The 16,634-nt window shown below is 47.0% G+C and overlaps 1 protein-coding gene across 1 annotated transcript in view; it reads right to left on the bottom strand.

The window, feature by feature from the left end:
* The window catches only part of peli1b (pellino E3 ubiquitin protein ligase 1b), a 31,433-nt gene that overhangs the window by 3,418 nt on the left and 11,381 nt on the right, over window positions 1-16,634 (bottom strand). The window contains exons 2-7 of the mRNA XM_010867571.3: window positions 7,404-7,634; window positions 5,698-5,827; window positions 4,617-4,718; window positions 3,827-4,024; window positions 2,935-3,123; window positions 331-531 (exon numbers count right to left, since the gene is read on the bottom strand). Coding sequence (XP_010865873.2) covers window positions 331-531; window positions 2,935-3,123; window positions 3,827-4,024; window positions 4,617-4,718; window positions 5,698-5,827; window positions 7,404-7,489 — 906 coding nt within the window. The 5' untranslated portion in view covers window positions 7,490-7,634. The remainder of the gene's footprint in view (window positions 1-330; window positions 532-2,934; window positions 3,124-3,826; window positions 4,025-4,616; window positions 4,719-5,697; window positions 5,828-7,403; window positions 7,635-16,634) is intronic.

The following is a 16,634-nucleotide window of genomic DNA, read 5'->3' on the forward strand; positions in this document are numbered from 1 at the left end:
CAAATCTGTTGACTATAATCGCATACTGACCGTCCTCCCCCCCTCTGTCCAGGCCATCAACAACCCACCCATCTCCCCCCCAATTGGCCCCACCCACCTCCCCCACCCCCCGCATCTCCCCCCCATTGACCCCCCCCCAACCCCTCCCAGACCCCCCCACCGGCTCCAGCCGCCGCCCCCGCACCCACCACCACCAACCCGACCCATCTCCCCCTCTGACTCCACCCTACAGTGACAGCCCAATTCAATTTTTTAGTCCACACTGCATCCAGGCTGTACTCGCATGCACCCATCATTTCCTTTGGGAGGGATGAAACGGCGTGTGTGTACCTTGCGCCTCATGGAGGGGAAGGCGAGGGTGTTGAAGCCCACGGGGCACTGCGGCCGGGCGGCGTTGATCTCCTGGCGCAGCGCCTCCAGGTGTTTGACGGTGGGGGTGTGGCTGAGACCCTCAGCTGTCCGCCATAGGAGGGTCGCTCCGCACAGGTCTATCAGGGAGCCGTCCACCAGCTCCTGGCTCTCCGACTCCACCTGAGGCCGGAGGAGGTCATGTCAGATACATTAACATGTTGGGGTTTGACTGCCCACACCATAAAAATAGAATGTGTGCTGTGTATCCCTGCAACAGACCGGTTAGAACAGTCAACAATGCATTGTGTGTTGTCACGACATCAGGGCAGAAGGTCCATTAAGAAAAGTCATGTTCAACTGTTTACACGGTACCAATACTCAGACCCTGTGATTAGACCCTGCTATGAGCAGGACCACGGAAATGGTGACAGAGCGGTCGCTACGGGACCAAAACGACAGAGCGGTCGCTACAGGACCAAAACGACAGAGCGGTCGCTACAGGACCAAAACGACAGAGCGGTCGCGAAATGACCAAAACGACAGAACGGTTTAGCCTGAACCATCAATGCTCTGATTAGATTACAGGCTGAAACGGACCCGATAACACTGCGATTCACTGCGATCACCCGAGTCTGCTTTCAGGGGACATGTTGGTGTTGAAAGAGGTGTGGTTCCTGGGGCCTCAGGGGGGCAGGCGAGCCCAGTCTTTCTTTGTGTCTCAGTGGGGATCGTAGTGGTGAATATCAGTGATTAGCCTCATATGGCACAGCTGTTATTAGCATCAGTCTGAACACCCAGCAGGAAACAATAGGAGATCAAAATAAAAGAGTGAGGATTAGCTTGAGGTTTGGGGCGAGGCACTGCTATAGATGATGTAGTGGGATAGTTTGAGAGTATGTGTGTGTGTGTGTGTGTGTGTGGGGGGGGGGGGGGGGGCACCGCTATAGATCCAGTGGTTTGGGGTGTGCACACAACTTATTGCCTCTTTGAGCATTTTGGTGAATTACCTGCTTATTACAGGAGTCAAACCTTGTGTTGAAATGAAACTTCAGTCCAAATGCACAGTTTCAAGCATCTAGCAAGACTTTAGAAAACAACCACATTTTCTGTGTCTTCCGGCCAAACCAGCTAGGTCCTCAAACCGCAGAAACACAGACAATACAGAAACACAGACCGAAAGACAATACAGACACACAGACAGACAGAGAGACACACAGACAGACAGAGAGGCAAGAGACACACAGACAGAGCGACAGACCGATAGAGGCCACAGGCAGACAGAGAGGCAGGCAGGCAGACAGAGAGGCAGGCAGGCAGACAGAGAGGCAGGCAGGCAGACAGAGAGGCAGGCAGGCAGAGAGGCAGGCAGGCAGATAGAGAGGCAGACAGGCAGATAGAGAGGCAGACAGGCAGATAGAGAGGCAGACAGGCAGATAGAGAGGCAGGCAGACAGATAGAGAAGCAGGCAGGCAGGCAGAGAGGGCAGGCAGGCAGATAGAGAGGCAGGCAGGCAGGCAGATAGAGAGGCAGGCAGGCAGGCAGATAGAGAGGCAGGCAGGCAGGCAGATAGAGAGGCAGGCAGGCAGACACTGTGCCACTACCCAATGGAGAAAGGTGTAATTGCGGACTGCAACTCGGGGCGTTTTCAAGGAAGGCCCACATCAAGAAACACCCAGATTCATGATCTGCAATTATAACCACATGCACGCACTGATCACATGGTCCATAGTAAGGTGGTTCTGTTGCAGCTGGAACTCAGCGACCAGCAGGAAGAAGCAGGCTGCTGGCTCACTTCCCTCTGCCTTCGCCTGGCTGACATGTTCCCTGGAGCAAACTGAGAAATTACAGCTGCTCACAGACAGAGGGAAGAGCGGACTATAATCCAGGTTGTCGTCCTCACTGCCGGTATCACTCAGTCTTCTGCCGGTATCACTCAGTGTTCTGCCGGTATCACAAAATATTCTGCCGGTATCACAAAATATTCTGCCGGTATCACAAAATATTCTGCCGGTATCACAAAATATTCTGCCGGTATCACTCAGCGTTCTGCCGGTATCACTCAGCGTTCTGCCGGTATTACTCAGCGTTCTGCCGGTATTACAACATTTTCTGCTGGTATTACAAAATGTTCTGGTGTTGAGGTCACTGCCTCTAAGGGCAAAAACATGAACACACAACAACCAAGTCACGCACACACACGGTCAAATACACACACAACCACCAACACACTAGTGTGTGTGCACTCACCCAGAATGTAATCTGTCACTGCACTTCCCCCACAGTAAAGGGGGGGAAAACCAAAGTGTGCCTTCTCCTATGGGGCTAACCTTAATTACAATCACGTCAACCCTGAAAACCCAATGAAGAGAAGGACAAAGATGCCTCCTGGCATTTGGTTTTGAAGGTTGGTGTGTGTGTGTGTTGTGTGTGTACAGTATTTGCTAAATTAGGTTGTGAAATATGCTGATTAAGGCACACACAGTTACCCTTTCCCTAGTGAAGGCCAACTGGAGGTAGCAGACTGGGCGACACAGGAGGAGAGACAGGAAGTGGACCACGCCGTCGAGTGTCTCTTTCACTCACCATCTTGCCCGGCTGCTGTGCCGAGCGCGTCTCCCGGAGGGTGAAGACGTTGCCGCAGACGGAGATCTCCCGCCACACGCCCGGCCGGGAGTCCTCGGTGAAGCCGTGGCGAGGGTGCATCACCAGCACACCGTTGGTGGTCAGACCGTCCATCTGTCCGTCGCACGTCTTCCACTTGGCCGCCTTCTCCTGAGGACGAGGTAAAGACGCAAACACATGGTACGTTACAGGCCGGGTCCGATCTGTTTCAGGCCCGGGTCCGACGCGTTTCAGGCAGATACATTTTTCTCCATAACCTTTAATTATGTAAATGTAACCCATCTTCTCTCGAATTACTGAACTGTCATCCACTTGCAAACAGTACATGGCGGTCCATTCTGAGTGGGTCAACACAACATTAGTTCTGCTTTGACTCACCGACTTAAACAACTAACACATATATATACAGCTCCGGAAAAAATTAAGAGACCACTGCACCTTTTTTCCCCCCCTTTCCAAAAAAGTCCAAAAGGAAGGTTTTGAGTGAGGAACAATAGGGTTAAAATTAAGAGACCACTGCAAATTGAACGCTTCTGTTCCTCACTCTAAACTTTCATTTTCAACTTTTTTGGAAAGGAAAGTAAAAGGTGCAGTGGTCTGTTAATTTCATATTCTGCGTCTCTAACCACCAGCCTATTTAACAAGGGGTAGTCAGTCAGTCAGTCAGTCAGTCAGTCAGTAAGTAAGAGACATTCGCTCTTCTAGGCCTGCTCCTCTTACGCGGTCCGGCAAAAGCACGGTCAGGTCCGCTGCTTGCAATCTGGTATTTCTTTGCCAAATAAACACACAAGTATTGAAACCCAAGCTTCATTTCTGATTGAAACGGGCGTGCCCCCAGCTGAGCCGTACTCACCCCCAGGAAGATGTTCTTGGAGGAGTCGAAGCCGGCGGCGTAGATGCGGGCGGTGTAGGGGGGCGTCCTCTGACACATGATGCGGCAGGCGAAGCGGGAGATGGTGCTCTGGACCGACTGGGTGTCGGAGTTACTCTGGCTGCCCGCCACCGTGTCCGTCACCACGAAGTCTATCGGGCTCTCTGTGGAGCGGCCCACCTGGAAGAGGGAGGGGGGACATGTCACTGTGGGGTGGAGTCAGAGGGGGAGACGGGTGGGGGTCGGCAGGGTGAGACAGGTGGGTTCAATGGGGGGAAATTGGTGGGATGGGGGAGGGGGGGGGAGAGACGGGTGGAGTTGGCAGGGGGAAACGGGTGGGGCCAATGGGGGGGAGATGGGTGTGGTCGGTGGGGGGAGATGGGTGGGGCCAATGGGGGAGAGATGGGTGGGGCCAATGGGGGGGGGGGTGGGTAGGCCCAATGGGGGGGAGATGGGTAGGCCCAATGGGGGGGGAGATGGGTAGGCCCAATGGGGGGGGGGGGGGGGATGGGGGGGGTCAGCGGGGGGGAGATGGGTTGGGCCAATGGGGGGAGGGGGAGATGGGTGGGGCCAATGGGGGGGAGATGGGTGGGGTCAGCGGGGGGTGGGGGAGATGGGTGGGGTCAGCAGGGGGGGAGATGGGTGGGGTCGGCGGGGGGTGGGGGAGATGGGTGGGGTCAGCGGGGGATGAGATGGGTGGGGTCGGCGGGGGGTGGGGGAGATGGGTGGGGTCAGCGGGGGTGTAATTCAGGGACCATGTGTGCGTAGTTACCTGGAACATGTCAGTATTGCTGTCATTCGTATACTCCACCACCACCGTCTGGGTTCGGGACAGAGTGAAGGAAATACTGTGCTGGTCCTTGTTGTTGATGGCCTGGACAGAGGGGGGGGCGGTCACTATGTGATTATAGTAAACAGTTGTTGCAGATCTTTTCATTGTGTTTCTTTCCGTTACACTTTGCCTGCAAACACACACACACACCTACACACACACACACACACCAATATTCTAAATCTGCCCCAACAAAGACAACCTGCTGGTTTACGGGCTGTTTTAAAGACTTTATGAAGAGCCTCTCTGGGGATTTATAACAGGATGGAAACAGACGAGTTCTTCCAAGGACACAGACAGACACAGACACAGACACAGAGACAGACACAGACAGTCAAAAATCTCTCTTGCACAGTTCACACTTCATTGCACAGTTGACACTAGACACACTATATAGCCTTCTCTGTGTGATATTGTAAAGCCGTTTGTATATATTTCACGGCGTTGTATGTGTAGGTTTTTTAAGGAGTTGTATGGGCGGGTGTGTTAAGGACTTATATGGGAGGGTGTGTTAAGGACTTATATGGGCGGGTGTGTTAAGGACTTATATGGGCGGGTGTGTTAAGGACTTATATGGGAGGGTGTGTTAAGGACTTATATGGGAGGGTGTGTTAAGGACTTATATGGGCAGGTGTGTTAAGGACTTATATGGGCAGGTGTGTTAAGGACTTATATGGGCGGGTGTGTTAAGGACTTATATGGGAGGGTGTGTTAAGGACTTATATGGGAGGGTGTGTTAAGGACTTATATGGGAGGGTGTGTTAAGGACTTATATGGGCAGGTGTGTTAAGGACTTATATGGGAGGGTGTGTTAAGGACTTATATGGGAGGGTGTGTTAAGGACTTATATGGGCAGGTGTGTTAAGGACTTATATGGGAGGGTGTGTTAAGGACTTATATAGGCAGGTGTGTTAAGGACTTATATGGGCAGGTGTGTTAAGGACTTATATGGGAGGGTGTGTTAAGGACTTATATGGGCAGGTGTGTTAAGGACTTATATGGGCAGGTGTGTGATCCTTACCTTAGCTGCCTGGGGAGTGCATGAGACGTGCACAGTGCTGGGTCTGACCCCGTTGGCCTTTGGCCTCCTGGACAGAGCAAAACGGCTTTTACGCCGCCCTCGATCACCGTTAGGAAGAGACCCATTGTACCTGCACACAACAAGACCGTTACAAGTCAAATGAGGAATCACTGGGGAAACTGCTACGGGCCTAAGACACACCACAGTCAGTCAGTCAGTGTGAGAGAGAGAGAGAGAGAGAGAGAGAGAGAGAGAGAGAGAGGAAAGATTGAGTGAGTGAGAGTGTGTGTTAGAATGTGTGTGTGAGAGACTGTGCATAAGAGAGTGTAGCTGAAAACTGGATGGAAAACGGAGGTCTTAGTAGGTAACAGTTGTATTTTTTTATTTCATGTAAAGCTCTCACTGCCATGTGATCACTGTGTTTTCCACCCTGGAATGTCCAGGGTCTCAACCACCTCCCAGACAGACACAGTGAACAGTGAGTCAGCTCTTTCAATCAGACACACAACACAACAGTTAGTCAACACACACTTGATTTTACCTGGGCATTCTTCTGAAGTTGAGTGTCAGGCGGTACCATTTCATACATATACAGAACATTAATATTACACATGAGAGGGAGGGGCCAGGTTGAAGCATCAGTATTCCCGACATCTGAATTCCTTCAAAGGCATGAGCTGAGAATGGGAGCATGGGATAGTGTGTGTGTGTTTGTGTGTATAAGTGTGTAATGGCCCTTTGGGGGATATCCAGGACAGACAGAGCCAATAAAGGAAGTCTTTCACTGTCAGCTGTGCCTGGAGAAAGGGTGTGTGTGTGTGTGTGTGTGTGACAGAAAGAAGCCCCCACCACAAACCACTTGTGAGGTTTGGGAGCGTCGCTCTGAATGGACAACAGGGGTGTGAGGGTTTGCACAGACATGGGTCGAGGTGGGGGGTCAGAGATGTTTCGAAACTAAACTACAAAACTGGGTTTTACATTTTCTCCCCAGCAGTGTGGTTATACCTGGAGTAAGTCAATTAAAAAGAGAGAGAGATTGATGCTGAACTAACTTCCTGAATGTGTGTGTGTGTGTGTACAGAGGTTTGTGTTTCAGAAATCAAGGACAATGTGGGGGCGAGGAAAGGGTGTTCTATAAATGAGGGTCCCTGGATTGCCTTCTTCTCCCTAATTTCATAACATCCCATTGTGATTAAGGCCCTGCTTCACTGCAGCATCTCACAGCAGTCTCAGGACAGTCCATGTCTAGATGTCTCCAAGGCACATTCAATGCCATTCTGGTTCTCTAGCTGACCAGGAAGTCTCTATTAAATTTCTTACAGACAATGTTTTTTTGTTTTTTTTTTTACAGACTGCATGCTATGGTTTCCAAAGCTTCTGATAGGCCGATGTTTCATTGGAGGCGGGTGTACGTATCTAAACTGGTTGTTTAGGACTGCCGACAGGGTATAGAGGAGAGATCAACTAGGCCGAATCACTGCAAGTTGTTTGTTGCAATCGAGATGCAATGTCCTGTCAGTAATGATTTAAGAGATCCAGTTGCAACCGGCGGGTGCCTATTGAGACCGTCCTCTAAACCCAGTTCTGGTTCCTATTGATATTCCCCATAGGAACAGCCAAGCGAACCGCACGTAGAAAAATGCCAAGTCATTTCTGGTTTTCAGGGCCCCCACCCGGGGAGGATTGTGACGCGGCCGGTTCCTTACCCTAGCACGACGAGCTCTCCATATTTCACTGGCACTTTGGTGGAGGTGGTGGAGGGGGAGATATTTTCCTGCTCGGGGGAGAACATGGGTTTGTCTGGCCGGCTGCCTGGAGAGAGAGGTGAGGGTTCCTTTGGGGAGGGAGGAGGGTCACACCAGGAGGGGAGGGGTCAGCTGAGCCTCAGCTCCACCTCCTCCTCCTTCATGCGCCTGGTGGTTGTCGCCGTGGCAACCCTATAGAGAGAGGGAGGGAGCATTATAGAGAAAAGGAGAGAGAGAGAGAGAAAAGTAGAGAAAGAGAGAGAGATCAGTCACATGTCCGTAGCGCCGTACATCAAGACATTGGACAAAACACTCATACACCGAATAACAACAGGAAGTCACCAGATTTCTCACCTCTCACCTCAAAACATAACAGGAAGTGACTGGCAGGAAGAACACTACATTCATTAGGACACACACGCACACACACACACGCACACGCACACACACGCACACACACGCTACTCTGTATGACCCGATCATCCGGAGGGGGGTAGAACCGGGAGGTGCGAAGCGTGAGTTCCTAGAGTTTCAAGTTGCACGTGTTCAGCTGGAAAAGGTTTGCAACGCTACCTGAATGAACACGACCCAGGGCTTTCACAGTGACCTCCCTTCATCAAACAAAGTGTCTTTGTGTAGCCATGCTGGTCCCCCATGTCATAGCAACTCCAACACTGCCTTACAGAACTCAGAGCAAGGAAAAGGTGTGGATGTCAACCAGAATACCCAACGGACCACAAGTCAAACATGTATATTAGCTATATTTCAATAAACCGAATAATCTCATTTGGATTTTGGTTCCCCGGCTACACTTACAGTTAGGCCCGGAAATAATTGGACACTTACGCAAGTTTAGTTTTTTGGTCCGTTTACCAAAATACACTCACCTAAAGGATTATTAGGAACACCATACTAATACTGTGTTTGACCCCCTTTCGCCTTCAGAACTGCCTTAATTCTACCTGGCATTGATTCAACAAGGTGCTGAAAGCATTCTTTAGAAATGTTGGCCCATATTGATAGGATAGCATCTTGCAGTTGAAGGAGATTTGTGGGATGCACATCCAGGGCACGAAGTTGCTGTGAACCAACAACATGCGGTCAAAGGAGCTCTCAATGCAAGTGAAACAGGCCATCTTTGGGCTGCAAAAAAAAAAAAATCCATCAGAGAGATAGCAGGAACATTAGGAGTGGCCAAATCAACAGTTTGGTACATTCTGAGAAAAAAGAAGGCACTGGTGAGCTCTGCAACACAAAAACGCCTGGACCTCCACGGAAGACAACAGTGGTGGATGATCATAGGATCCTTTCCATGGAAAATTAAAACCTTTCCCAACATCCAGCCAAGTGAAGAACACTCTCCAGGAGTTAGGCATATCATTATTCAAGTCTACCATAAAGAAAATACTTCATGGGAGCAAATACAGAGGGTTCACCACAAGGTGCAAGCCATTCATAAGCCTCAAGAATAGAAAGGCTAGATTAGACTTAGCCAAAAACCATCTAAAAAATCCAGCCTAGTTCAGCACTCTATGTACAGATGAAACTAAGATCAACCTGTACCAGAATGTTGGGAATAAAAAAAGTACAGAGAAGGCTTGGAATGACTCATGATCCGAAGCAGACCACATAATCTGTAAAACATGGTGGAGGCAGTGTGATGGCATGGGCATGCATTGTTTCCAATGGCACTGGGTCACTAGTGTTTATTGATGGTGTGACAGAAGACAGAAGTAACCAGATTAATTCTGAAGTGTATAGGGATATATTGTCTGCTCAGATTCAGACAAATTCAGTGAAGTTTTATTGGACAGCGCTTCACTTCACAGATGGAAAATGACCCAAAAGAATACTGTGAAAGCAACCCAGGAGTTTTTAAGGTAAGGAAGAGGAATATTTGGCAATGGCCAAGGCAATCACCTGACCTCAACCCGATCGAGCAGGCATTTCACTTGCTGAAGACAAAACATAAGGCCCACGAACAAACATTGCATCTCAGTGGTTTCATTTCAAATCCATTGTGGTGGCGTACAGAGCCAAAATTATGAAATTTTGTCAGTGTCCAAATATTTCCAGACCTAACTGTAAATGTCAGATTTGTGATTTAATAGCATTTATGCATTAATAAATAGATAGTCATCATCCTAACTGGGACATAAAAAAAAAAAAAAAACATTGTCCTGTACTATTCTACTTTACATGACCGTACATATATTTCAAAGCCCAAAATCATCAATGTTATACCTTGGATGAAATCAGCAGGAAGGAGCTATGAAACAGGACTGTTGCTTCCACACCAATAAAGACACTGGTCCCCATGTCAAAAACGTGAGCTCCGAAGTGTTGCTCTTCATATTCGCCAAATGAGATTCACAATTAACCAGGGATGTGTATAATGCCATTTACAAAAACGTCACCCAAACATAGCCTGCCCATTAAGTTGTCCTGATGCCAGGGATTTATTGGTTCTTGACAGCCGATGCAAAAGCAGCTGATGGAATCTGATGGGAATATAAACAACAGTGTATCCTGGTCCGCCATCTTGGAAGACAACACAAAACCAAACCAACACTGTGCACGTAACTGATGAAGCCATCTGATGCATAAACTACAAGCAGTCTGTTTCTAACCCCTCACACCTACCAGAACACCTCTCTACAGTAATGGCTAGAGCTAAATGTGCATGCCGACAAGAAGGGAATAAATATCTGAAAACATCCAAATGCTCTTGTGAGGATTTCCCTGGCAACACTGCTCCTCTCGCTTGAGCTGCTGATAAAAATAAATAATAATTGTAAAAAGTGTGATAATGTCACGAATTGGGAGTTGACAAATGAATATACTCTACTGGAAGTACATCCTGGGCCCAGACTAACTAACACTTCGACCCCTTGTCTTCCAAGGCATCATTTGAACCATAGAGTAAGAATGTCCACTTCATACAATAACCACACAAAAAAGACTGCAGGCTTCAGTGCTGGTCAACTCAAACACCCAGCCTGAAATCTGAGTGGAACACCATATCAATTATTAAAGCCAACGGCCAATTTAAGCTCTTGATGAAGTTAAAATACCGACATGTACAGCTCAGCTGCAAAACAGGTATTTCAAAGGAGGAGAGAGGGAGAGAAACAGAGAAAGGAAAGAAATTATTGAAAAAGTGTATGTAGAGAAAAGAGACAGCCACACAGAGAAATAATTTTATCGTCAAAGAAAGTTCCGGATGTCAGGATCCAGAACATGAATTCTAACAAGACAACGTTACCCCAGACCCTGTAGAATAACACCGACTTCTGACTAATCATGAACACCACAAGTAACTTCAAAAGGAGCCTATTCTGACTACAAAGATTGTTATGAAAACTATTCAATTTAGATTCCTGTAACATAATAGGTGAATACACTTCCTGAGTCAGACTAGCAACAGTGGTTTGGCCAGACCACTGACCTGGAAGGAGTATAAACTCAGAGACAACCTTGTTTACCTGGTAACTAACACAGTGCTCTCTGTGGAACAAGGTCTGGTGCTGGTAGAATGGTTTCGGTCACAATGTTTTTAGATCCTTTCCAATGACAAAGTATTTTTTTTCTGATTTAGTTTTTCGGAGCTGGAAGGACCTAGAGAACAAAGAAATCGCCTCAGACCTCATAAGCCCCAGGGAGTATCAGTCGCAAAAGCAACCACCATTCCCTCAGAAGGTGAAGAGACAATTACTTATTTTTTTTATCTCTGATCAAATCTGGCAAAAAAGTCTTGCACCATCAAAAGGAACATAAAACTCAACATCCCAATTAGGTTCAAAATACTCCAATCAATAACAGAACCCGTTGCCCTCCATGGATCTGAGGTCTAAGGTCCACATACCAACAAATCCGTAAAATAATAATAATAATAAAAGTAAAAAAAAAAAAAATGAATTCTTCAGAAGCATCTTAAGAGTAAAACCCAAAAACCCCAAACAATACATGCAGAACTTTTAAATCTGCGACAACAAAGCTCGCATCTAGAGGCAGCTGAACCTAGAGAAGATTTTTTTCCCCAAACCCAAAACAGACCCCAGAGAGCCCCAGGAGAACCACACATGACCCAACCAAACGATGAGGAAAGAAGAGAACCACTCGACACACTTGAAACAATTAACACCCGAAAGAGAGAGAACTGGAACGCTAACAGTTCCTAAATAGAATGTACACAGTGGCAAAATTCCTGACCCCTGTGAGTGACCTACACTATTTTTTTTTTTTTTTAACTATACACAGACTGAGAAAGCAATGGCCATGGAGAGATGACAGTCTAGGTCAGGCCAATGACCGCAACACAAGCTGGAAAGTGAGCTGCCCTTCCTAACCTCCTGACAAATGTATGAGCACATTAGACACACACACACACACACACACACACACACACACACATACACACACAGTAACAAATGAATTAATAATATATACTTATTTGTTGGGGCGCACACCAACTAACACACATGCACATTGCAACAACACTATATAGTGAATAATAGTGAAAATTGTGTTATGTTATTGTGTTATGATTTTTTGTCATTTTATCATTCCAGTTTCAAACTTGTTTTGGCAAAGTAAACAAATGTTTCCCACACCAATAAAACCCTTTATTTCAAAAAGTACATGCAAAAAAAAAAAAAAGCAAAGAGAAAAATAAAAGTCAAGCTTGAGAGAGAGAAGAAAAAACTGAAAGACGAGGGAGAGAATGAATGGGTGGTGCTGAAGTGGCAGAAATAGACCCAGAGCAGACCTAGGCTTGGTGTGCCCATGTGTTGTGGTGGAGCTCAATGGAGAAGAAGGAACAGAAGCACATCACCCACCCACTAACCCAAGGCTAAACTTCAACTAGGCTAAATCCAGTTGGGATTAGGTCTACAGCTAGGCTAACCCAAGCCTAAACTTAATCTATGTTAAATCCAGCTGGGATAAACTCTACAGCTAGGCTAACCCAAGGCTAAACTTAATCTATGTTAAATCCAGCTGGGATAAACTCTACAGCTAGGCTAACCCAAGGCTAAACTTAATCTATGTTAAATCCAGCTGGGATAAACTCTACAGCTAGGCTAACCCAAGGCTAAACTTAATCCGTGTTAAATCCAGCTGGGATAAACTCTACAGCTAGGCTAACCCAAGGCTAAACTTAATCCGTGTTAAATCCAGCTGGGATAAACTCTACAGCTAGGCTAACCCAAGGCTAACTTCAGTTAGGCTACTTGAATCGCAGGCAGTAAAAGCCGTAAGACAGATGCAGTGATAAAACCGCAACGCAGTTCCCCCAGCAAACCGCCACGTGGATCTGGACACCATTCTCCTTTTTATGGGTTTAACAGGAAAGGGAGGGGTGAGACTGACTTTGTACTATTCCCTGGAATTCCTTTAATGTTTTATTTCTTTGAAATGGTTCTCCAGAATTGAGCATTAAAGCAGAACATCATGCTAGGTCTTTATGGGGGGGGGGTCAGGTTAACCAGTTCTCCTGTTCCCTGAAGTACTAAAGAACATGAACTAGATGAATTAACCGCACAAAGCAGATACAAGGTGGAACAAAACACATCAAAAGAAAAATACTCGACCCAAGTGGTTCTGGAAACACACACAGGGTTAGTGTGTGTGTGGGTGTGTAGTTGGGAGAAGGTGGGGGGTTGGTTTGAACACTAGGAAATTGATCTGAGGTTGACAGTAACGTTACAAATGCATCTTTCACTACCTCTTGCTTCTCCACTTGAGCGCTGTCTCTCATTTCCTCCCTCCCATCATCTGACTCTCCCTCTCTCTCGTTGATCCTGTCGTCTAATCGATGAACAGGGAAGTACCACACAGAGAGAGAGAGGAAGAGAGAGAGGGATAAAGAGATGGACAGAAAAAGGGAGAGATGACAGAGGGGGGATTGAAAGGGGGATAGAGAGAGGGAGAGTGAGAGAGAGAGAGGGAGAGAGTGAGGGAGAGAGAGAGAGAGAGAGAGAGAGAGGGAGAGAGAGAGAGGGAGAGGGGAAATCATATCTCCTGGGAGTTAAGAGGGAAATTGTTTTCCAGATGGCGAGAGGGGATGTGTGTGTGTGTGTGTGTGTGTGTGTGTGTGTGTGTGTGTGTGTGTGTGTGACATGACCCCCACACAGCAGCACCAGCGCACACGTGCCGCCCAGAGACAGACCTAGTCCGCTATAAATCCACACCGAACTTTATGGTGGGGAAATTCACTGCACAATGATCCTTCCAGCACAGGGAAATTAATATAGCATGAGTTATTGGTCGTAAAGCCGAGACCGCCCCCGAATCCTGCAGAACCACGGACCCGGTACCGGCATGGAGAAGGCACTGTCCCCGTGTCCTTCAGAACCAAGGACCCGGTACCGGCATGGAGAAGGCACTGTCCCCGTGTCCTCCAGAACCACGGACCCGGTACCGGCATGGAGAAGGCACTGTCCCCGTGTCCTGCAGAACCACGGACCCGGTACCGGCATGGAGAAGGCACTGTCCCCGTGTCCTGCAGAACCACGGACCCGGTACCGGCATGGAGAAGGCACTGTCCCCGTGTCCTGCAGAACCACGGACCCGGTACCGGCATGGAGAAGGCACCGTCCCCGTGTCCTGCAGAACCACGGACCCGGTACCGGCATGGAGAAGGCACTGTCCCCGTGTCTTTCAGCGTGTGCGTTCGTTTCCATCTGTGAGAGCGATGCTTCAAGAGAAACCGCAGAAGTGGGATTTCCCAAAAAAGCATTTCGAAAACTGTATAAGAGAAAGTCTGTGGGTGTGTGTGTGTGTGTGTGTGTGCGCGCGCCCTTTTGAGAAACCGGAAAGAGAACACAGACGCCTTTTAATGAAACAGGAAGTTTGCTAGCATCAGATCAAACCCGGTCTAATCTAACAATCCGGCTGACATCAGATCAAAAAGAAACATTCACACTCTGCCAATCTGCTGGCAGCTAAAAGGAGTCTGTGTGGTCATCCACCCACTTATCTGGGCTCCAGATACCTCCACCTAAAAGCTCTGCCGGAAGAATGAGTCAGACCTGGACTTCATTAGCCAGTAAGAGCGGTGTCAGCCTAGTCAACCAAACCATCGTCTCCCATTGACCCCCCCCCCCCCCAGGTCGGTGGACCACAAACACCACAAATTTAAGGCAGAACAAGGCCGTTCTGCTTCATTACAATGTGTTGATGGTGACAAAACCTTTACTACAGTAGCCAGCCAAGCAGCTAAATTACAGAAGGATCATACAATGTAGTGTTGCGACAATCATCTAGTTAACGTCTGGTCGTTTATATGAAACCTAGACCGCAATGAAAGGATGATTTTTACCTGAAATGGTTCAGCCTGATCCTAAATGGTACACAATGAAAGGATGATTTTTACCTGAAATGGTTCAGCCTGATCCTAAATGGTACACAATGAAAGGATGATTTTTAGCTGAAATGGTTCAGCCTGATCCTAAATGGTACACAATGAAAGGATGATTTTTACCTGAAATGGTTCAGCCTGATCCTAAATGGTACACAATGAAAGGATGATTTTTACCTGAAATGGTTCAGCCTGATCCTAAATGGTACACAATGAAAGGATGATTTTTAGCTGAAATGGTTCAGCCTGATCCTAAATGGTACACAATGAAAGGATGATTTTTAGCTGAAATGGTTCAGCCTGATCCTAAATGGTACACAATGAAAGGATGATTTTTACCTGAAATGGTTCAGCCTGATCCTAAATGGTACACAATGAAAGGATGATTTTTAGCTGAAATGGTTCAGCCTGATCCTAAATGGTACACAATGAAAGGATGATTTTTACCTGAAATGGTTCAGCCTGATCCTAAATGGTACACAATGAAAGGATGATTGAATCATTAGAGATATTACAGCTCCATAGAAAAACTACGTCGATGTCCCAGAATGCACAAACACAGAAACATTACATCTTTAATGCACGACTGAACGTCTGAAACAGACATTCAAAATAGCAGGTTTCTTGTTGAAAATATAGAGTGAGACATTCCTCTTTAATTGTAATGTTTAAAAAGGTCAGAAGGCGTGTTTACTTTAACAACAGGTGGCCTGACTAATACATTACATACAAGACATCTGTACCACACCCCAATGTTATTTTGCATTCTGAATATCAAAATAAACCTTAACCAACAGAATGTAGACCAAAATAAAATGTGTTTGCATTTAAGCGATGCGTACAGGCATTCTACAATGCGTGGTATCTAAGAACAGCTCTTAGCCATGGTATAACGGCCAGACAAGCCCTAGGGCCTTATTGATTAAATATCTTAGGTTGGTAACTAAGGGGACAGCTGTCGACTGGAAAAACCAAGCCAACAGGCCCCTCTAAAAGACATAAAATATAATTTACTGAAATACTTTTTTCAGACTAGTGCAATGTGGTATATGTAAATAAATAAAAAGTCTGCACTCCAGACTACAGATAATGAAAATAATAAGGAAGTTTGGTAAATTATGAAATTATTATTTATGCTTTTATGCGGAATCTGCCTGGATTCAAGCACCAAACTCTCTAGAATTGTGCAGCTAAGACCTTTGGAAAAAACGTATAAATAAGTTACAAATTCTATTGGGTTATGTTGACTTAATTGTTTAGTGCAATTGTTGTTGTTGCTCTGTAGCACATTGGTGGAAGACCGCTCCGGAGAGAACCAATTAGCCCAAATGGAATGATGACAAAATCTCAGTTGGTCACTAAAATAGAATTCTATGGTCACTCCAACTGAGGCCAATTTAGAACGGCTGGTGTCCCTGTGGTCTAACCTCGTCTTGGGAATAGGTTAACTGGCCACTGACCTGTTAACTGGTTAAGGGGTGGGGCTGGAGAAACAAAGCTTCTCATACACCCAGAAGTACACATGTAAGGACTGACAAAAATTATAGCTTTAACCACGCTTTGAGGATATACAGTCTTCGCACAGAACAAACACCAGCCTGCCGGACTTGACAACATTTAAGATCTCTGAGATGGATCTATTAGTTCCCACTACGCAGAAAATACCAAATGTTTCCCTCCAACGAGATCAAATCAGCAGAGTTTGACGTGTGGGCCAGCCATAATGAATGTCCTGAGGTGAAACGGTGGTGACGGTATTCACTGTGATCTACCGAGCAGCGTGATTTCAAAGAAAGCTTTGATGTTGTCTATCTAGATGGCCTACATCACAC

This window comes from Esox lucius, chromosome 5, assembly GCF_011004845.1.
Source record: "Esox lucius isolate fEsoLuc1 chromosome 5, fEsoLuc1.pri, whole genome shotgun sequence".
NCBI classification, from domain to species: Eukaryota; Metazoa; Chordata; class Actinopteri; order Esociformes; family Esocidae; genus Esox; species Esox lucius.